The sequence below is a fragment of the Puma concolor genome, chromosome A3, assembly GCF_028749965.1.
Source record: "Puma concolor isolate L17-30 chromosome A3, mPumCon1.1.hap2, whole genome shotgun sequence".
Taxonomy (NCBI): domain Eukaryota; kingdom Metazoa; phylum Chordata; class Mammalia; order Carnivora; family Felidae; genus Puma; species Puma concolor.
In genome coordinates, this window is record NC_141669.1 from 19038696 (window position 1) to 19061330 (window position 22635).

Sequence of the window (22635 nt, forward strand, 5' to 3'; positions counted from 1 at the left end):
CGTTAGGCAATCATAGCAGGAAGCTCTGGCTATGAGCGCCTTGGCAAGGGCGAATTTCTCAGTCAAGTAGTCAATGTTCAGCTATGGCTTAGCTCCTAATTATCCTGTCTGCTATCATGCAGACGCATGTTCTCGTCCCGATTTGAGCAGTACGAAGTCTCTGTGTGGACAAGACAAGCTGCTCAGCAGACACTCGGTGAACTGATTCGAGGGCCGTACACAATCATGGCTGTTCTCCTAGCTGTCTTTAGACCGTCTGGCAGGTCCTGGGATGCCCAGCGTACGTGTCACCCACAACACAGAGGGTCGTGTGAGCACGCTACCCATCCTGTAGACGGGCCCTACAGGAAAGGTGTTTTTCTTATACCAGCTTGGGTCACAGGGCAGAGAGTCTTGCACAAGGTGGGAGAGGCAGCTTGCACCAGGACAGGGTATTAAGAATACATCTCCAGGTCCAAGGTGGAAGCTGAATGGCTAATTCTCCGCCCCCCGCCCCCCCCCCCCCTTTCCCCAACAGCGCCGTGGTGCTTGATGGCAAGATTTATGCAACTGGCGGCATTGTTAGCAGTGAGGGGCCTGCCCTGGGCAACATGGAAGCCTATGAGCCCGCGACCAACACGTGGACCCTACTCCCCCACATGCCCTGCCCTGTGTTCAGACACGGCTGCGTTGTGATAAAGAAATATATTCAAAGCGGCTGACATCGGCAGAAAGCCCACGTCGAGCCTGGACAAGTCGGGTGAGGCAGATGCTACTCACAGTGATCAATGTTCAGCAACACCAATAAGAGGCCGATAGACACAATCGAAGAAATCACTGCGCTAAACATTTTGAATACTCTCTACATTGAATGTAGAAAATCATCCTCGCCTTTGGGGGAAACGGGGGCATAGCGCTCCGAGCAGCAGGAACCACAACCATCCGAGGAGCTGGGCCGAGGGCTGGTGGGGGGCTCCTGCAAAGGCACTTGCTCTGAACGGAGGCGCTCACTCTGCCCGGTGCAATAGAGTTTCACATATTTTTTCAACTGGGAGAGAGAAGCTGATTTTTCCTTCCTGCAGAGCAAGCTTGATCCCTACACAACCATAGATCAGTTATCCTATGACAATATTAGGTGTCAGGCTCTCTTGGAATAAGATCAAAGTGTCCTTATCACTTTGATTCCTACTTTTGTTTTTAACCAATCTACACTTTTCAGTGGCCGAGAGAAGAGAAGCGACAATACTGTGCTGCACAAGGCCTGGGAGGTCCCTGCTGGTCCCTGCTGGGCTGAGGACGAGTCCAGCCGCCCGTGCAGAGCCAGATGTGGCTGGAGCCACAGCACAGGGAGCAGCCTAGGGACAGCTGGGAGAACCTTTGTCCTTCACGGGTTTCTCTACCTTGTTTTTGCTGGAGGACAGGTGACCGTGCTAGCTTTCTCTTGTCCGATATGAATTATTTAGATTTCCAAGGCATTTTCTTGATAAACAAAAAGGCTATTTTTAAGTACTGAGAGAAGGAGGAGGCCATGAGAGGGATAATGCAGGAATTCCCAAAGCTCTTCGCAGGTAGTGCCAGAGTGGGGCATTTGCTCTAATTTTTTCTACGTGCAGAATAGAGGATCTCTCCTGGGTGGGGGTGAATACCCCCATTTTATTTTTTAAAAAATGTAACTCCCAGACAGCCCCATTAAGAGCTGTGCCTCATGGAGGCATTGTCAAAGAAGATTCTGTTCTAGAAGGAAACCAGTTCTGGCTCACGACACCAGTCCAGCTCCCTCCATGAGGTCAAGCTGAGGACCCAGGCCGGGTAGGAAGGGAGGAAGGGAGGGAGGGAGAATAAATGTCTACAAAGCACAGGAGACTATTTTTGATATTTATAGCTATATATTAAGGCACCTGCCACAAGAGCTCTCAGGATAGGGACAGCCTTCGTAGACGAGCCATGACAGCCACGACCTGAGGGGCATGAGCAGAATCACTCCTCCTGTAGCATTTTAACCAGAGAAAGGGGAGCCAGGAGGGAGGTCACACCGTGGCTCATGAGAGAAAGGCCTTCCTGCCAGTCCTCAGACCCTCAAACCTCACGCGGTGACCAGTTTCCATTCCAGGGCAAGAAGAAAGCCGCCACCACTGCGCTTGTTTAGTTGAAGTTGGTACCAAATACGCATTCGCCATTTTTATATCTGGGAAGTCAACTTGCCGCCATTTCATAATAAAAACCATTTCTAAGGAGAAAAGGACAGGACAGGATGTGCTTTCCATCTTTCGGTATTTGATGACACAAAATTCCAGTTCTAATGTCGGGCATCAACTTCTAGCACTACAAGTGTGGCTCCCACTTGGACAAGATACCGAGCTTCGTTTATGCAGTTTTTACTATTATTTATTCTTTTAAAAAGTAATAAGCACAAAACTACATACGTTGTATGTCATTTAAAGTATTTATGTCAAACAGGGTGCAAGTGTGAACCCAAGGACCGGAGCACAAATCTCTAACTGCCTGGGGCAGGGCCGATGTTAGCGTTGGCGTGCGTCTGCCTCCAAAGGAGGCGTTAGTGGTCAGCGAGACTCAACACAGACGACATTGAAATTCCGCTTCTCTCCTCATCTATCACACTGGAGCAACACTGGCTATTTCTGTGAATGATACAAAACAGGGTTCTCTGTAATGGTATTGTACATAGTATATGTTTATTGTTAAGTTCTTGTTATATTATAATAAATATATTTATAGATCTAGACTCAGAAGCCAGTGGAATGCCTTTGTGTGCATTGATGGCCACAGTGATGAGGAAGTCCATGCAGGCCTGCTCCTGCTCTCACACATCCGCTGTCTGGGCTCTCTCGGAGCCTTTAGTACAGGTCTTGATGATTAGAAAGGACAGGACTCCTTGGCAAGGGAACCCGCAGACCGACTCTGCTCTACTAAGGATATCCACACGAGGCTTCCCCGGGGGCAAGGGATGACTGCTCACTCTCTTGCAGGGAAGGAAGTTGAACAGAGTAGTAGGAGAAGGTAGATTCACCAGCATTTCATCCAGGCAAAGAGCCCCATGCCCTTAACCCCCAGATCTCACGAAGACCTGGCATCTTCTTGCGAGAAAACATGTGAAGAAGGTGGATGAGGGTAGGTGGTAGTGGGAGTTCTTCAGGGAACTCGGGTAGGGCCCATATTGGTAGAACACACACTTGCCAAATAGGTATCTGCAGTGGTATCTTCAGAAACACCAGTCCTAGAGGAAAAGACGGAAAATGTGTAGAAGATTCCAGTCACGAAGAGCTGAAATTATAACCTGTTATAAAAACCAAGCGATAGTCTAGTGAGCTCCTTCCTTCTCTACTTAAGTTCCCTATATCAAGGAAAACGTGTTCTCTGGGCCTATGAAGAGTCTGTTTACTCTTACCATAAAAGATATGTGTAAAAGAAAAAAAAAAAGACACATGTTATTAGAAGCCCATGTAACTATGGGAGGAGTCTCCCCTGTTGAACTCAAGATACTACTATCAGACCTGGCAAGACTCAGGCACAGAAGAGATGGACCGCATTGTGTGTGTGTGTGTGTGTGTGTGTGCGCGCGTGCGCAAATTTAAAAAAATCATAGCCAAAATAAGGAAACAGTCGGGAAAAATATTTGCAATCCATATGACAAGGGATTAATATCTTTACTGACGAGCCTACATAATTCAATAAGAAAACATTAAGTGATTCCAATTGTTTAACAGATCATCGACCTTACAAGAGGAAACATTGCTAGTAAATATAAGACAGGTTGGTAGTTATCAAAGAATGAAACTTAGACAATGAGGTACCATTTTCACCTACTAAATTAGCTTCCCTAATCTAAAAATAAAAGGGGGAGAGGTGCTGGGAGAGCTCTAAATGCTGATAAGGAGCAGTGAAACTCACTAGTGCCAAGGGTTCTATGAACTGAAATGGCTTCTAGAAAGCAATGTGGCAGGTGGCATGTACCAAGAGCCTAAAAAGTATCTGACCCAGTAAATCCACTTCTGTGCATCCATCAGGAAATGTCCTACAATAACTACCTCCCACCTACTGACACTAACTTTATGCCAGACACTGTGCTAAGCACTTAGCGCATTGAATCCTTACAATTCTACAAGATAGCCACCAAAGACAAGCAGCATTATAAACCACACTGTAAGATTCATATTTGTATATGACTGTGATTATGTAAGATATGTACAAAGGTATATAAGCTATAAAGATACATAAAATATGTATATAAAAATAGCCAGATGTGTAGTCATGAAACTATTAGTTGTACTGATGCAATTATGGGCTGTTTTCCTTCTCTCTTTTCCAAAATGTATATAAAGAGATGTTACTTTTATAATAAAGATACAGATATAGATATTTTAATGGGGAACCGGGGACAGAAAGTAATCTTTCCCCCATGTTTTAGTCTGAGAAATTCTCGATTATTTCCTGTTTTGGCCACCATAAGCAATGGAAAAGTTAGAGTTTAGAATAAAGAAACCAGTAATTACAGATAAGAAAATTGCCAGTAATAATCAAGATTGGTTTTTTCAAACCTAAAGGCTAGGAGTGAAGGGATTATATCTTTCAGGGCATGAAGATTTTCATGAAGCAAATGAACTTCACATTCTTGGAAGGTCAAGGAAAAAAAAAGGATAGTAATAAAGAAGGAAACATTCTAGTTCGACATAAGGATGAATGGATGAGTGCTAAAAATCTGGAATGGGTTACCAAGATCCTTATGAAGGGCTTCTCTAATCTCAATACTATATTTGTGTAGCATAACTGCATACATTATTTTATTCTCTCAACTACCCTAAACATCATAGGGCATCATCTTCACTCTTCAAGAGGAAATAATCTTAGAAAAGCGACCTGAATGCACTAACAGTCCTGCCACACCCCAAGTACTCTCCATACATTATCATATCTATTCCTCCTAACAATCCTGCAGGTGGCTATCCCTGCTCCACAGGCTCCAGACGTGAAACAGATTCTGGTCTAAGGCACATTGGCATTCAAACCCCACTCAGTGAAACTCCAGAGAGCCTGTGCTACATCACATGGCCTCGTCAAGGCTGCCTGGACTTACATAGCTCCTATGACTCTAAGACTAAGGCTCCTTCCTTTTCCCCAAGCCATCGCCGAAATCTGTATTAAGAAAAGGAATTCTGTTAATACAATAGACATGCCGCTCTGTGTTAGACATGGCCCTCTTGAGAAGCAAATTTCCCTACACCTTGCGAGAATGTCCACACAGGAAATGGTTCTGGGGGAAGGAAAGAGCCCCCTGAAAGCAGGTATCAGACCATCCACTGCTGCCTCATTTGAAACTCCTGTGAGCCTTCACTCTGCAATAAACTCTCAAGGGGGTCCTAATGTTCTTGCTGACCACAACCCAGGGCCTGAGAGAGGAAAGGAAAGGGAGGAACAGCATTCGTACTTAGGCTGCACCATCCTCAGCTACAAAGGGCATATCATGACCTTGGCATCCAAGAAGTAGGTTCAACTGTTCTCCCACCTGGGTCAAGGGTCTGAAATGTGGAGCCGACTCTAAGAGTCTGCCTTTATCACGTGATGGCAAAAATGAGACCATCCAAGAACCTGTGCTTACCTTCCCAAATTTATAATCCGCGTGCTCTGTTATCCTCTAACATTTGGCAGATCACTTGAGTGTCTTTCCTCATGAAAGATGAGGACAGCCTTTGAGTAGATCATACTAGGTCGATAAGACTATGTTCTCAGCAGGCAAGGGCCATACCCTCTTACCTTCCCCCACAGGGCACTTCACCCTGATGAGTAGTGACAGATTACTCAAACTCTACTGGCAGCAAGGAAAATGTTTTGAGTTATGAAAACTATAAAGGCAAGGCTATGATTCTGCGTAATGTTTTGGCCATCCCTGTTGTCTATAGATGACTAAAGAAGCAACAGCTTTTGTTAAAGCATTTTTATTTACCATGTGTATAGAACTCCTTCATTCTTGGTGAAACTGGCCACTGCTAGTGCAAACCTGTGCACCATGGGATCCATCAGCCTTTCTGCTTAGGGCTTCAGCCTGGGGACTTTGCATCCCTGCAGGTAAAAGTCAGTCTTTGAGACTCTACATTTCACCCCTCCACTCTCCAGTACCTCTCCATTGCCACTGCCTTATTTTTAAGCCCTCATGACTTCTTGCCTTAGTCGTTGCTATAGCCTCTTTCTTCCGGTTATTTTTTAAATAACAACTTTATTGACATATAATTCGCATACGGTAAAACTCATCCTTTTAAAGTATACAATCCAGTGGCTTTTAGTATATGCAGAGTTGAGCTACCATCACCCCTACTCAACTGGAGAACATTTTCATCATCGCAAAAAGAAACCTGAATCCACTAGTAGTCACTCTCCACTGTCCCCACTGCCAGTGCATGGTTACCACTAATCTACTTTCTGTTCTTAGGAATTTGCCTATTATGGACACGTCATATAGATGGAATCATACAATACGTGGTCTCTTGTCTCTGGCTTCTTTCACTCAGCATAGTGTTCTCCAGATTCACGTATGTTGTAGTGTAGATCATTCCTTTTTATGGCCAATACTCCACTGAACAGGTATATTAAGTGGATATACATAAAAACAGATACATCTGGGGGCACCTGGCCAGCTCAGTTGGTAGAGCATGTGACTCTTGATCTCAGGGTCATGAGTTCAAGTCCTACATTGGGCAGAGAGGTTACTTTTAAAAAAATTGTTTTTAATGTTTATCCATTCATTAGTTGATAGATGTTTGAGTTGCTTCCACATTTTAACCATTAAGAATTATGCTGCTATAAACTTTTGTATACTGTTCAAGATTTTGAGATTAAATAAATTTGGGAAATGCTAGGTAAAACAAGGTTAAACAGGCTTCTACTATAGTACTTCTCAGGGTCAAAAACAGACTAACATTCATTCCAATTTTACTACAATGGATACACAGGCAATGTTTTCCAAACTTATGTGGCAACAAATTGCCCCCCATGCCCTAGAAAACTTCTCTTCGAAAATTATGATATAAGCTCAAATAGTCACATGGGATTCTGGAGTCAATACATCTGACCCTCATCTTTGAGAGAAGCACAAGAGCAAGTAAAGGTAATATTGTGAAAGATTCAGAAGCAAATTCTGATTTAGAATTCTCAAAATGTTTCTTAAGTTGATAAATTTTTGTATGTTAGCAGATCAGTATTCTTTGAAGTCAACAAATCCACTCCCTCTCTCTCTGCCCCTCCCCTGTTCATGCTCTGTCTCTCTCTGTCCCAAAAAAAATAAATAAACATTAAAAAAAAAAAATTTAAGGGGCGCCTGGGTGGCGCAGTCGGTTAAGCGTCCGACTTCGGCCAGGTCACGATCTCGCGGTTCGTGAGTTCGAGCCCCGCATCAGGCTCTGGGCTGATGGCTCGGAGCCTGGGGCCTGTTTCCGATTCTGTGTCTCCCTCTCTCTCTGCCCCTCCCCCGTTCATGCTCTGTCTCTCTCTGTCCCAAAAATAAAAAAAAAAAAAAAAAAAAAAAAAAAAATTTAAAAGGGGCGCCTGGGTGGCGCAGTCGGTTAAGCGTCCGACTTCAGCCAGGTCACGATCTCGCGGTCTGTGAGTTCGAGCCCCGCGTCAGGCTCTGGGCTGATGGCTCAGAACCTGGAGCCTGTTTCTGATTCTGTGTCTCCCTCTCTCTCTGCCCCTCCCCTGTTCATGCTCTGTCTCTCTCTGTCCCAAAAAAAATAAATAAACATTAAAAAAAAAAAAATTTGAAGTCAACAAATCCTTTTTCTGAATACAGCAAAATATGTTTCACTACAATTTTCTAAGTGCCAAAAAGATTTCAGCATCTCTTATACTGTAATATAAAAAAACTGAAATAGGGGTGCCTGGGTGGATCAGTTAGTTAAGCAGACAACTTCAGCCCAAGTCATGATCTCACGGTCCGTGAGTTCAAGCCCTGCATCCGGCTCTGTGCCCACAGCTCAGAGCCTGGAACCTGCTTCAGATTCTGTGTCTCCCTCTCTCTCTGCCCCTCCCCAACTCGTGCTCTCTCTCACAAATAATTAAAAAAACTTTTTTTTTAAAGACCAAAATAAACAGTTACACTATAACCACTCTACACAACTAAAATACCCAACCCACTATATTCAGTGATAGTTGCAAATGCATGACCTGACAACTCCTGGAAAAGATTCTCAGGCATTTTGTACTTTATTAATTTATTTATTTTGAACAACATGACAATCCTCTCAACAAGGGGACTGTATCTATCAGAGATCAGGGAACAGAGAAATCACTTGTTCAAACAACACTGAAATTTTCTAATTCCACTATTCTCATTAAAACTAATAAAACAAAAATATGATTTAATATTTGTGTTTAGATTAACATTTGTGGTAACAGTGAGATAAGTTTTCATCTAATTCCAGTATAAAACTTCAGCATCTGGGAGAAAAAAAGTATTTTTTGATGATCTTTTGCTTTTTTTATTCTGTGTATATACATTTAAGTTCAAACAATGTGGAAATTAGTGTAAAGAAATATTCCAAAGATGTGAAACTGATTTTTTATAGTGTGATAGGCAATTACTCCTTTCTTTGCTACCAACTCCATTTTAAACATAATCTTATTAAAGAAATGTCCTTATTAAACCGTGGTAAACTACAGAACTGACAGCTTACTGAGGTTTCCTTTAAATATGTGAAGTAATTTGAGACTTCCCACCACAAATACATTTCAGTAATATAATAAGTACAATGTTACTTGTGGATTGTCACATTTCTTTTTAAAGGGATATTCTGTTGTGAAGTCTTGTTAAACTACTTTGCACTCATGAAAATGCTAAAATAGAAATTTGTAATTAATTTCCAACACTTTCCCAAGGAACTTTATGCTATAAGCAAAGTAACTGTATGCACTGTTTAGAAATAATGCTATCTCACATCAAAATTAACTTTGCTTTGTTGCCATAATGAGAACGTTAGGAAAGCTCTAAGCTCTGTGTAGATAGCCACAGACACATTATTCAGATTATTCATGTGTTTTTTATTAATAGTTCCACAAGTTTTTTAAGCCTGTGGTTTTACATGTGGCTCTCAAAGAGTAATGCCTACTGATTTACCATTTGTCGAGAAACTGGAAATTCCAGAGCGTTTGATAACCTACAAGGATGAAATTTTTGAAGCTGCACCTGACACTGGACCCTTTTTTTAAACCTGTATCTGTTCTATCTAAGACATTTTAAACTCTAGCTCTGACAAAATTCTCCGTCTAGCACATTCACATGGTTCCCCTTCTATATTTGCTCTTTAGTTTCATTACAGATGTTCAGTTCCTAGATTCTTTCCATTGTCTCCCAAGTTCATACCCAGGAATGGAATGCCTCTTCCAAAAGTTATCTCAAGGACCTAACATTCTGGTCCTTCAATCAGACCAACAAGGCAAAACTACAATCCTAACTGTAATCCCAATCTAACTATCAGCCTCCTCTGAGGCTTTATTTGGGGTAATACTACAAGGAGATAAAAACCCACATTTACATAGGCTGGTGCCATGACTCATACATGGTGCCCACACCTTTTTCTCATTGTTCCTGAGGCTCCTTCCTATTTCCACCAGTGACTACTGCAGACCTTCACTTTCCCCCTTGTTTCCTAATTAGAACCCCTCACTCTTGGGGCACAGGGTGGCTCAGTAGGTTAAACGTCCAACTTCAGCTTAGGTCATGATCTCGTGGTCTGTGAGTTCGCGCCCTGCATCAGTCTCTGTGCTGACAGCTCAGAGCCTGGAGCCTGCTTCAGATTCTGTGTCTCCCTCTCTCTCTATCTGCCCTGCTCACACTCTGTCTCTCTCAAAAATAAACAGTAAAAAAAAAAAAAAAAAAAAGAATCCCTCTCCTTGGCAGAAGAGCATCCCTTTGCAAAAAAACAACTGAGGTGGAGGATGGTAACAAAGGCAGTACAGTTTTTTTTAAATCTTCCTGAATAGCCCATTGACAACAGAGAAACCACAATGAAAAATTCACAGACTCATGAATAACATCTAAAATAAAACTAAGTAACAAGGAACCTCTGGAACCCCCAATCCCAAGTGGGTAGGATCAAACCACTAACATCTGTGAGACGGTGGTCCATATGTGAAGAGGAGAACCATGGGCATCTAATGGAATTAAGAACGCCCACAGGCGTTCACTGGAGAGCTGGGGGCAGAACTAAGGGCACCTGAGCCTAGAAGCCTTGCAGTCCTCAGGTGAGGGCAAGGTTCTGTGCACACGTGAGCCTTGTGAATCCTCAAAAACAATATGCCAAAGCCCCCTTTCGGGACCACACCCCATAGAGACAAAGCTACTAGGGACAGAGTCTAAACTGAACAACACAGGGACCAAAGAAAGAGAGACCCAGATAAAAGTAGGAGACAGAACCAAGTCAAGAGATTTCAGAGAGTAAGCAGCCCTATATTTAACATTTCACCGGGGCACCTGAGTGGCTCAGTCAGTTAAGAGTCTGACTTTGGCTTAGGTCATGATCTCATAGTTCATGAGTTCGAGCCCCGCAGTGGGTTCCGTGCTGACAGCTTGGAGCCTGGACCCTGCTCTTGATTCTGTGTCTCCCTCTCTCTGTTCTTCCCCTGCTCACACTCTGTCTCTCTTTCTCAGAAATAAAGATTAAAAAAAAAATTTTTTTTTAAACACTTCACAAAAATAACAGAAGAGAGAGCTCTAGCGCTGTGAAATTCAGGCTTCCTTCTAAAAGTTCAAGGAAATCTCATATAAAAGTGAGCAACAAACAGATTGAGGGGAAATCTCATATAAATATATTACAAGAAAAGAAACTTTAAAAGGAGAAGGCTACCCCCTAAAGGCAGTAAGAGCCCTCCAGAAAGACATGCCTAAAAAATACATGAAAACTATGACCTATTTCAAAACAAGCAAAAGGACACAAAACAATAACAGAAAAATGAAAAAAAAAAAAAAACAGTATAAACCTGAATTAGAAAAACTCACAAAGGATATGAAATAACTCAGGAAGAATGAGAGTGCTTGCTTCAACAGCACACACACTAAAACTGGAACAATACAAAGATCAGAATTAGAAAAAAAGATCACGTTAGAAATGTATACTAAAGTAGAAAGAACATAAAAGTTAACAACAACAACGACGACGACAACAACAACAACAACAACAACAACAAACCCAGTAGGTAATGCCTTAAAACAAACAGAAGGGGGGAAAAAGGCAGGAAATTTTTTTAAGTTAACAAAGAAATGAAAGAATTTCTGGTTCTGGTTAAGATTCAGTGAGCACACCCCACTCTCTCCCCCACTGATGACAAGCACAAGTCCTGGACAAAAGACATAAGCAATTACCTAAGGATTCTGAAAACCACATAAAGCAGGTGAACTGGGTAGGAAACACAACACTCACACAATGACCCGCACAGTGGTGAATTTCCAGGTTTCCTTTTTATCTTCTGTATTTCTCAGCTTACACTCTAGGGCAGCCAGGATCTCAGAAGGAACACGCTCTCTCTAGACCCTCCAGACCTAAACCCAGCTGAGCCTGAGCCTCAGTGATAAATTGTCCTCATGGCACCAATGACAATGATAACAGGCAAATCCCTAAAGCTTCTTTTCTCTCTTTCCATCTAGACCACCAGGAAAGGGGACTCTTGGGAACCCAAGAGTGTGGGAGAAGATGTCAAAGAGGAGGGAGCAGGAGAATGAGGGCCTTTAAATTGCTGTATGAAATCCTGAGTTGCACATGCGTAGAAATGACCCAGATCAACAGAGCAAAGGCCACATCCAAACCATGATGTGGACCACCCCCAGAGCTCCCTAGACTGGCCCCTGGGTGGTGCACATGTGGAGCTGTATCATTTTCCCACTGCTGCTGTAAAAAACTACCGTAAACTTAGTGAATTAGGACAACACAAATGTACTATCTTATGGTTCTGGAGGCCAGAAGTAAAAAAATGGGTCTTAATGTGCTAAAATCAAGGTGTCAAGAGACCTGTGTTCCTTCCTGGAGCTCTAGGGAAGAATCTTTTTTCCTCGATTCTTCCAGCTTCTAGAGGCTTCCTCTATGCCATGGTTTGTGGCCCTTTCCTCCATCTTCAGAGAATGTCACTCCAACTTCTGCTTGGTCATCACATCTCCTTTTCCTGACTCTGATTGTCCTGCCTCCCTCTTATAAGTACCCTTGTGATGACACTGGGCCCACTCATATAATTCAGAATAATTGCCCCATCTGATAATCCTTAATCATATCTGCAAAATCCCTCTTATCAACAGATTATATTAAAATGGTATACCAAACCATATTTAAATAATCCAAAAGACTCCAAAAAAAGGAGAAAAAGAAGAGTAAAAAAGAGGGACAAACAGAAAAGGTAAAAAGTTAAATCCAAACCACCTCACACTCATTAGGATGGTTGCTATCAAAAATGCAGAAAATACCAAGCGTGGATGAGGATAGGGAGGAATCAGAACCACTCTGAATTGTTGGTGGGAATGTTTTTACATGGTGCATCATGGTTGCACATGGTGCAAAAATGACAGAATACAGTATGGCAGTTCTTTAAAAAATTAAAAACAGAATTACTATATGACCCAGCAATTCCACTTCTGGGCATATACCCAAAAGAACTGAAAGCAGGGACTCAAAGAGATATTTGTATACCCACATTCATCGCATTATTCACAATAACCAGAAGGTGGAAGCAACCCAAGTGCCCACCAATCGATTAATGTATTTTTAAGACACAATATACACATACAATGGAATAGTATTCAACCTCAGAAATAAAGGAAATTCTGGCTGAGTGAAATAAACCAGTCACAAAGGACAAACACAGTCTGATTCTACTTTTTATTTTTAATTTTTTAATGTTAATTTTTTTTTTTTGAGGGGTGGGGAGAGGAGCAGAGAGAGAGGGAGATACAAAATCTGAAGGAGGCTACAGGCTCTGAGCTGTCAGCACAAAGCCCAGTGCGGGGCTCAAACCCATGAACTGCAAGATCATGACCTGAGCGAAGTCCGACATTTAACCTACTGAGCCACCCAGGCGCCCCGTCTGATTCTACTTATATGAAGTATACGTTTTCCAAGATAAAAAAGGTTCTGGAGATGAATGGCAGTGATTAATGGTTGCACAATAATGTGAATGTACTGAATACCACTAGTTGTATACCTAAAAATGGTTAAGATGGTAAATTATGTATATTTTACCACAATTTTTAAAAATTACATTAAATGGGGGTGCCTGGATGGCTCAGTTGGTCAAACATCTGACTCTAGATTTTGGCTTAGGTCATGATCTCATAGTGCATGAGTTTGAGCCCCAAGTCAGGCTCTGTGCTGATAGCACAGAGCCTGCTTAAGATTCTCTCTCTCCCTTTCTCTCTGCTCCTCCCCTGCTCACACACACTCTGTCTCAAAAATAAACTTAATGGGGTGCCTGGGTGGCTCAGTCGGTTGGGCGGCCGACTTCAGCTCAGGTCATGATCTCATGGTTCATGAGCTCAAGCCCCGCATCAGGCTCTGTGCTGACAGCTCGGAGCCTGGAGCCTGCTTCAGAATGTGTGACTCCCCCCTCTCTGTCCCCTCCCCAGCTCATGTTCTGTCTCTGTCTCTGTCTCTCAAAATATAAATAAATATTAAAAAAACATTTAAAAAATAAATAAACTTAAAAAATTACGTTAAATGTAAATATCTAAATACCCCAATTTAAAAACAGAGATTAGGAGATGGAAAAAAAAAAACTAGAAAGACCCAGGTTTCTAAAAGAAACCTACTTGAAATATAAAAGTATACAGAAATTAAAAGTATACATAATAATGTACAGAAATTTAAAAGTAAAATGATAGCTGGGGCACCCCTGGGTGAGTCAGTCAGTTAAGTGTCTGACCAGTTCAAGTCATGATCTCGGGGTTCATGAGTTCGAACCCCACATGGGGCTCTCTGCTGTCAGCACAGTGCCTGCTTCGGATCCTCGGCCTCTCTCTCTCTCTCTCTCTCTCTCTCTCTCTCTCTCTCTGCTCTTCCCCCACTTGTTCTTGCACTCTCTCAAAAAAAAAAAAAAATGAAAAACAAAAGTGACAGAGACACAGTTAAGAGAATAGAAAAGATAAGCCACAGACTGGGAGGAAATATGTGCAAAATACACCTCTGATAAAGGACTATGATTCAAATTATACAAAGAACTCTTAAAACTCAACAATACAGGGGCGCCTGGCTGGCTCAGTCAGTAGAACATGCAACTCTCAATCTCAGGGTTGTGAGTTTAAGCTCCATGTTCGGTACAGAGACTACTTAAAAATAAAACTTAGGGATGCCTGGGTGGTTCAGCTGGTGAAGGGTGTGACTTCGGCTCAGGCCATGATCTCACGGTTCGTGGGTTCAAGTCCCACACCAGGCTCTGGGCTGACATTTCAGAGCCTGGAGCCTCCTTTGTTTCTCTCTGCCCCTCTCCTGCTCTCACTCTGTCTCTGCCTCTCCCAAAAATAAATAAAACATTTAAAAATTTTAAAAATAAATAAATAAAATAAAATCTTAAGGTGCAGCTGGGTGGCAGTTGGTTAAGCGTCCAACCTCAGCTCAGGTCATGATCTCATAGTTCATGAGTTCAAACCCAACACTGAGCTCTGTGCTGACAGCTCAGAGTCCCAAGCCTGCTTCAGATTCTGTGTCTCCCTCTCTCTCTGCCCCTCTCCCATTCAGGCCGTCTGTCTCTCTCTCTCCTCTCAAAAATAAACATTAAAAAATATATATTACACACACAAGATTTAAACCAACATCTTCCATATAAAGACAGCAAATAAGCATGTGAAAAGATGCTCAACACCACATCATTAGAGAATTGCAAATTAGAACAATGAGATACTACCACACACCTATTAGGCCAAAATCCAAAACACTGACGATATCAAGTTCTGGTGAGAAGATGGAACATCAGGCACTCACTCTCATTTGTTGCTGGTGTGAATGTAAAATAGTACAGCCGTTTAGGAAGACAGTTGGGCTGTTTCTTACAAAACTAAACATACTCTTTCCATATAATCCAGCAATTATGATATTTGGTATTTACCCAATGAGTTGCCAACTTATGTACACACAAAAACCTGCACATGAATATTTATAGCAGCCTTATTCAAAATTGCCAAAAGTTGGAAGCAACCAAGATGTCCTTCAATAGACAAATGGGTAACAGACTGTAGTACATCCATACAATGGAATGTTATTGTGTTAAAAAGAAATGAGCTATCATACCATAAAAAGACACCAGGGAACTTTAAATGCATGTTGCTGAGTGAAAAGCGCCAAACTGGAAAGGCTACATCCTACGTGATTCTCACTCCATGACATTCTGGAAAAGGCAAAACTATGGAGACAGTAAAATGATCAGTGACTGGGGGGGGGGGGGGGGGGGTGCCTGGGTGGCTCAAGTCAGTTTAAGGGTCTCTTGATTTCAGCTCAGGTCATGATCTCACAGTTTGTGGGAGTGAACCCTGTGTCAAACTGCGCTGACAACACAGAGCCTGCTTGGGATTCGGTCTCTCCCTCTCTCTCTGCCCCTTCCCTGCTCATGTGCATGCTCTCCCTCTCACTCTCAAACTAAATAAAAACTTAAAAAACAATGTTTAAAAAAAAAAGATCAGTGGGCGCCTGGGTGGCGCAGTCGGTTAAGCGTCCGACTTCAGCCAGGTCACGATCTCGCGGTCCGTGAGTTCGAGCCCCGCGTCGGGCTCTGGGCTGATGGCTCAGAGCCTGGAGCCTGTTTCTGATTCTGTGTCTCCCTCTCTCTCTGCCCCTCCCCCGTTCATGCTCTGTCTCTGTCTGTCCCAAAAATAAATAAACGTTGAAAAAAAAAAAATTAAAAAAAAAAAAAAAAAAGATCAGTGGTTGCCAGGGAAGGAAGCAAGGGATGATCAGGGGGAGACAGGAGGCTTGCAGGGCTCAGTGAAATGATTCCTAATGATGCTGCATGATGGATATATGTCACACATTTGTCAGAACCCAGAGAATGTACAATAGAAAGAATCAGCCCTAATGTAAACTATGGATTTTAGTTAATAATAATGTATCAATATTTGCTCATAAATTATAATAAATATACCATAGTGATGTAGAAGATGGTAATAATTGGGGAAACTGGTGAAGAGGGTGCAGGTAAAGAGATACAAGGGAACTCTGTCCTTTATGCTGCTTTTCTACAAACCTAAAACTGCAACAAAACAAAGTCAATTTTTTTTAAAAAAGCAATGTGCAAAGGAGTATCTATAATAACTTCCCTTTTGTGTAAGAATAAGGGGGGCAGAGGATAAGAGAATGTGTAACTTTATTTTAGCAAAAGAAACACCAGACAGATAAAAAAAGAAACTAAGGAGATTAGTGGCGGAAGGGATGGGGGCAATGACACTTTTCTGGATCTAACTATTTTGAATAGTTATGACTTTTATAAGTATGTTAATGTCTTACACACTCTAACAAATAAGGATGGGAGTGAACTTAAAACTGAATGCAAACAAGAAAACAAAAGAATCTAACCCTTTTTTTTTTTGAGAGGGAGAGAGAGCGCTCATGAGTGGAGGTTGGGAAGTGAGAATAAGAATCTTAAGTAGGATCCACGCCCAGTGGGGATCCCAACGCAGGGCTTGATCTCACGAATCACGACCATGAGATCATGACCTGAGCTGAAATCAAGTCAGATGCTTAACCAACTGAGCCACCCAGGTGCCCCAGAATCTAATTTATATTTTATTTCAAAAAATAATATAAGCAGGGTAAATGGGGGTAGAGGTAGAGATTAACCCAAGTAACTTCTGAACATAGTATTTAGACTATATGCCCTCATACTAAAGACAAAAGCACTATAAACATAATATTTAGCAGGGTTTTTTCCCCAGTGGTATGGGTTAACTCTGGTTTAACTACTTTTTATGTAATTAAGGATTTAGAAAATAAACATATTCAGAATAAAGGGAGCCATATTTCTTGCTGAACAAGGAGGTTTTATGAATGGAAAGATGAAAAGCTAGGACATAAGAAAGTAAAGTTATGGGAAAGGACAGACCACACAAACACTAATTAAAAAAACAACTAAAGTAGTTCTATTAATAACAAAGAAGACTATGAACAAGGACAATTACTAGGGACAAAGAAGAATATTACATAATGATAAAAGTTCAATTCACCAAGAAGACATAACAATCCCAAATGTGTATGCAACTAACAAAAGAGCATCAATACAGGAAGCAAAAACTGACACAACTGAAAGGAGAAACAGACAAATCTACAGTTATTGTTGGAGAGTTCAGTACTCCTTAGTAATCGATAGAAGTAGACAGAACACCAGCAAGAATACGGAAGACTTAACAACACAAGCAACCAATGTGACCTAACATTATAGAACCCTCCACCCAACAACACAATACACACCTTGTTTAAGGTTGATACGAAATATTAACCGAGCACCCACCTGGCTCGGTAGGTAAAGCATGTGACCCTTGATCTCAGGGTTGTGAGTTCAAGCTCCACGTTGGGTGCAGAGTTTACTAACTAAATGAACAGCTAAAATTTTTAACTTAATCAAGATAGATCATACTCAAGGTAACAAAACAAATCAAAATAGACTTAAAAGAATTAAAATCATACACAGTATGTTTTTTGACAACAGAATTAAATGAGAAATCAACACAAAATCTAGGAAACCCCAAATACTTGAAAATTAAATACAAATTTAAATAATCTAGGAGTCAAAGAGGAAGTTTTAAGATAAAGTAGAACATATTTTTAAATGAATGAAAAGGAAAAATACAACATATCAAAATGTTTGGGATGCAGCTAAAACATTGCTTATAAGTTTTTAACAGTAAATCTTCATATTAAAGAAGAAAAATGTCTCAAACCAATAATCTAAACTTCCTGTTTAAGAAACTAAGCATAAACCAAACAGAAGGAAGGAATTAACTTAGGAATGTAAATCAGAAAACTGAAAATGAAAAAAGTAGGAAAAAGTCCATGAAACCAAACATTAGTTTTTTAAAAGATGAATAAAAGTAGACTAACCAAGAAAAAAAAGGAAGCCACAAATTGTTAATTTCAGATACAAAAAAAGGGATATCACTACAGACACAGCAGAGTTTAAATTTTTTTTTTTTTTCAACGTTTATTTATTTTTGGGACAGCGAGAGACAGAGCATGAATGGGGAGGGGCAGAGAGAGAGGGAGACACAGAATCAGAAACAGGCTCCAGGCTCTGAGCCATCAGCCCAGAGCCTGACGCGGGGCTCGAACTCACGGACCGCGAGATCGTGACCTGGCTGAAGTCGGACGCTTAACCGACTGCGCCACCCAGGCGCCCCAAGACACAGCAGAGTTTAAAAGTGAACAAAGACTGGGGCACCTGGGAGGCCCAGTCAATTAATCATCCAACTCTTAATTTCGGCTCCTATCATGATCCCAGAATCATGGGATTGAGCCTCATGGCAGGCTCCACACTGAACATCGAGCCTGCTTCAGATTCTCTCTCTCTCTCTCTCTCTCTCTCTCTCTCTCTCTCTCTCTCTCTCTCTCTCTCCCTCTCTCTCCCTCTCTCCCCCCCCCCCCCGCCCCCTCCCCTGCTCACACTGGCACACTTTTTCTTTAGGAAAAAAAAAAAATCATAAAAGCTAATAAAGACTAGTAGAGTTGTGTCAAAAGGACTCCGGAACCAACTTGAAAAGGCTCCCCACAGGCCATAGATGGGAACATTTTAGCAGCAATATGCATACTAATGACAATGCACTAAATTATATCAAATATGTTTAAAGCTATGAATTCATAATGATGCAAAGAGAACTAATTCATCAGTTTTGAATAGGAAGATCATTCATTTTTAAAACTAGTTAATAGGGGCACCTGGGTGGCTCATTTGGTTGGGAGACTGACTCTTGATTTCGGCTCAGGTCATGATCTCAAGGTTTGGGTTCGAGCCTTGCATCAGGCTCCGCACTACGACAGTGTAGAGACTGCTTGGGATTCATTCTCTCTCTCTCTCTCTCTCTCTCTCTCTCTCTCTTTCTCTCTCTCTCTCTCCCCCCCAACTCTCTCTCTGCCCCTCCCATGCATGCTCTCTCTCAAAATAAATAAACTTAAAAAATTTTTTTAAATAAGTAACTAAAACTATTAAAGATAAAGAATCAAGTATTAATCATACCTACAGAACAGACAACACAATCACAAATGAGTAAGGAGCGATTTCATTGGAACTCACCGTTTTGCAAACTTTAATGAATTAAGATATCTAAGCATTTAGTATCAATCACTGCTAACATCACAAAAATAAATAAATTACCAGACACTATGTGCCTAACAAAAGAACACACTCTTACTTACGAAGTAGGCTTGCAAAAAGTAGTAGAACCAGAGTCTGATTAATGATTAAGCCTCTAGATCAGTGCTGCCCAATAGAAACATAACATAAGCCATATACATATTTAAGTTTTCTAGTAAACACATTACACAGAGTAAAATGAACTAGATGGAAATTATGTTTTAATAAATTGAACCCAAATATCCAAAATACCATTTCAGTATACAGTCAATATAAAATAACTAATGATATTTTATATTATTTTTATAATAAATCTTTAAAGTAAGTGTGCATTTTACACTTACAGCACTTCTCAATTTGGACTAGCCACATTTCAAGTGCTCAATAGACACTTGTGGCTAGTGGCTACCATATAAGGCAGCACAACTGAAGATCCAAGTACCAGTTCATGGGAAACACAAAGAACAAATTACATTAGCCTCACCATAGATATTCAATCAGCAAAATCCAGACTCTGGGAAATTCAACAGGTGGAAACCTGGTTTCTTCATCAAATTCGTGACAAGGAAAAAAGACTGAGGAGGAATCTGTAGGTTGAGATTCAAAGGACAAAAGAGTAAAAAAGGAAAAACTTAAATGTGGAGTTTAGAAATGCCCACATCTGCTAAAACTGTAAGAAAAACAAAAACCTCATTGCCATAAATGTTAAGATACTGGTAACACTGCGAGAGATAAAGAGGGTTTTAACTGGAATGGAACACAAAGAGAGTTTCTGGATTGGCTGATGATTTCTTTTACCTGGGGGATGGTTATATCTTGTAATAGTTCATGATAAGCTATACATTTGTTTTTCAGCAGTTTTCCATATCTGTGTTTATGTTTTATAATAACAAGGTATAAATTTAATAAATAGCTACGTATTTGATGGGAAAAGCTTGATGTGATTAAATTCTTAAACTTGACAATTGTCTCATCCCATCCCCAAACTTACCACCTCCACTTGTAGGCCTAGTTTCTGGTCTTCAAGAATTAAATATCCTCACTCCTGTTCAAGACCAAAACTCTCACCAATGTTCCTGACTTTATCCCCTCCAGTCTTTTCTGATCTTAATCCATTAATTACCACTCTTCTCCATGTCTACAATCTCTACAGTTCTATGGAGGCAGTATAGGATATTGGTAAATAACTGGCCTATTGTGTCAGAACCCCAGGGTTCAAATTCTGATTCTGCTCTTTTATCAGTTGTCAGCCATGTGACAATCTCTCTGTGGTTAACTCTCCTCTTTAGTAAAATGAGGAAAAGAGGATCTACTTTATAGGGTTACTGTGAGGAATAAATGAGTTAATACATGAAACCCTTAGAAGACGGCCTGGAATCCAGTACGTCTTCAATAAACGTTAGCTGCTGTCACCTTCAGTATATAAACATGCTCAGTCTTCATTTTTATCACAATCCTTTCATCAGTTCTGTGTACCTCTCTAGCTATGCCCTGACTCCTTCCCTTTTTCCTGAGAACAAAAAAGATCACCAAATTGTCATATCTACTGTCAAGGTTTCAGTACATATTTAATTAGCCTCCACTAGAACATTTGATATTATTCATTTTGAACATAAAATCTTCTCTTGAGTTCTGTGATACTACTCGTGGCTGTCTTGCTTTTGACAAGTTATGATCAGTCTGCTTTGTAAGACTTCCTCTACCACTGGTTAAACACTACTGTTCCTCTATGTACCATTTTCATTCTGCTTCAAAGAACCACTGACATGGCTTGATGCACACTTGTGGTTAAAACGACACTCAGGGCAGCTGACCCCAAAAGTCTCTAATTCTGAACTCTCCCATGCTTCAGATATATTTAAGACATTATAGATATTATATTATATGTTAAGCTATTAAGATGTATATCTAAAGGTCTGCTGGACCTGGATGTCAAAATGTCCAACGCTGCATTCACTCACGATTTGCTACTCTCTCCTGTCCATTCTCAGTTAATGGTGCTACTAATCTACCTGAATACCAGGCAGAAATCTAAGAGCAATTTGGGGCTCCTCTTTTATCCTCATCCCCCAAATCCAATCACTTAGTTCTAATGATTTTACCCCTTCATTTTCTAAGAGAAACTACCCCTTTCTCACCATCCTTACCACAAATTCCCTCGTTCAGGCCTGCAGCATTTCTCACCTTGAACACAAGAAAGGCATACAAAGTCCTTGTTAACTTCAAACACTACTCTTTGCTTTAGAACACAGCAAACTAGATGTGCCCATAGTGGTATGAACCTAACACGTTTGCCTCTGTTTCTATGTCTTTGTTATACTGTTCCCTCTGCCTGGAATGCTCTTCCAAATTTGTTACTACATTCCTTCATTTTCTGAGATGCTGTTAAGGTATCACATCCACCAGAAAACCTTCTCAAGAATTCCTATGTAGGTTAAGTTCCCTTCCTCTATGATCTAATAGCATCTCAGCTACATCATTATCACTGCACTTACCTAAATTAAAAAAAATTTTTTTTTCTCTTAATATATCTTTTTCTACAGAGTAGTTACTTCCAAAGGCAGAAACTGCTTTCCTTAGCTTTGTAGCCTCAGTGCCTGGCACATACTTAGCAAACGGTAGGTAGTCAACATATCTTGTTGAAAGAAAATAGTTATTTTCCACATTCTTATCAAATAATTATTTCTGAAACTTGATTTTCTCCATGTCATGGTGCTGTTCAAAAACATTCAAGGATTGTCACATGGTATTTAGGCTGGTCCTCCAGAACAAAACGCCAGACTACTTACACTGCTTTATCTTCCACCGTACTTCCATATATATGTATATATATATATATATATATATATATATATATATATATATATAAACTACTCAGTCTTTCAAACTAACTTTTTGACCTCTACCTCCCAAAACTATTATAACTTACTAAAGTGTTGGCCTTGAGACTCCTGGGTGGCTCAGTTGGTTAAGCGTCCAAATTTGGCTCACGTCACAATCTCATGTTTGTGGGTTCTAGCCTCACATTGGGCTATGCACTGATGGCTTGGAGCCTGGAGCCTGCTTCACACTCTGTGTGTTCTGTCTTCCCCTCCCCTGCTTGTGCTCTCTCTCTCTCTCTCTCTCTCTCTCAAAAATAAATAATAAACTTTTTTAAAAACTAAAATAAAATGTTGGCCTTTTAAATTCAATACTTACTTAGCAACTCATTAGCAATTACTCCACAATGCTGCATGACATTAAAAACACGTTATCAAGGGGGTGCCTGGCTCAGTCCATAGAGCATACAACTCTTAACCTCAGGGTTTTGAGTTCAAGCTCTGCATTGGGCATAGGTAGAGCTTA

General features: G+C 40.9%; 1 protein-coding gene and 1 long non-coding RNA gene across 4 annotated transcripts in view; one reads left to right on the top strand and one right to left on the bottom strand.

Annotated features, from left to right (window-relative positions):
• The window catches only part of KLHL29 (kelch like family member 29), a 312994-nt gene extending 310272 nt beyond the window's left edge, over positions 1–2722 (top strand). For all 3 annotated transcript variants that reach the window (XM_086700103.1, XM_086700101.1, XM_086700102.1), the window contains one exon: positions 518–2722. In XM_086700103.1, coding sequence (XP_086556229.1) covers positions 518–701 — 184 coding nt within the window. In that variant the 3' untranslated portion in view covers positions 702–2722. The remainder of the gene's footprint in view (positions 1–517) is intronic.
• Positions 2404–22090, bottom strand: LOC147582289 (uncharacterized). The gene is made up of 2 exons (XR_015248933.1): positions 19775–22090; positions 2404–3214 (listed from the first exon to the last, which is right to left on the bottom strand). It is a non-coding gene; the product is annotated as an uncharacterized LOC147582289 (long non-coding RNA).
• Between the last annotated feature and the right edge of the window lie 545 nt (positions 22091–22635).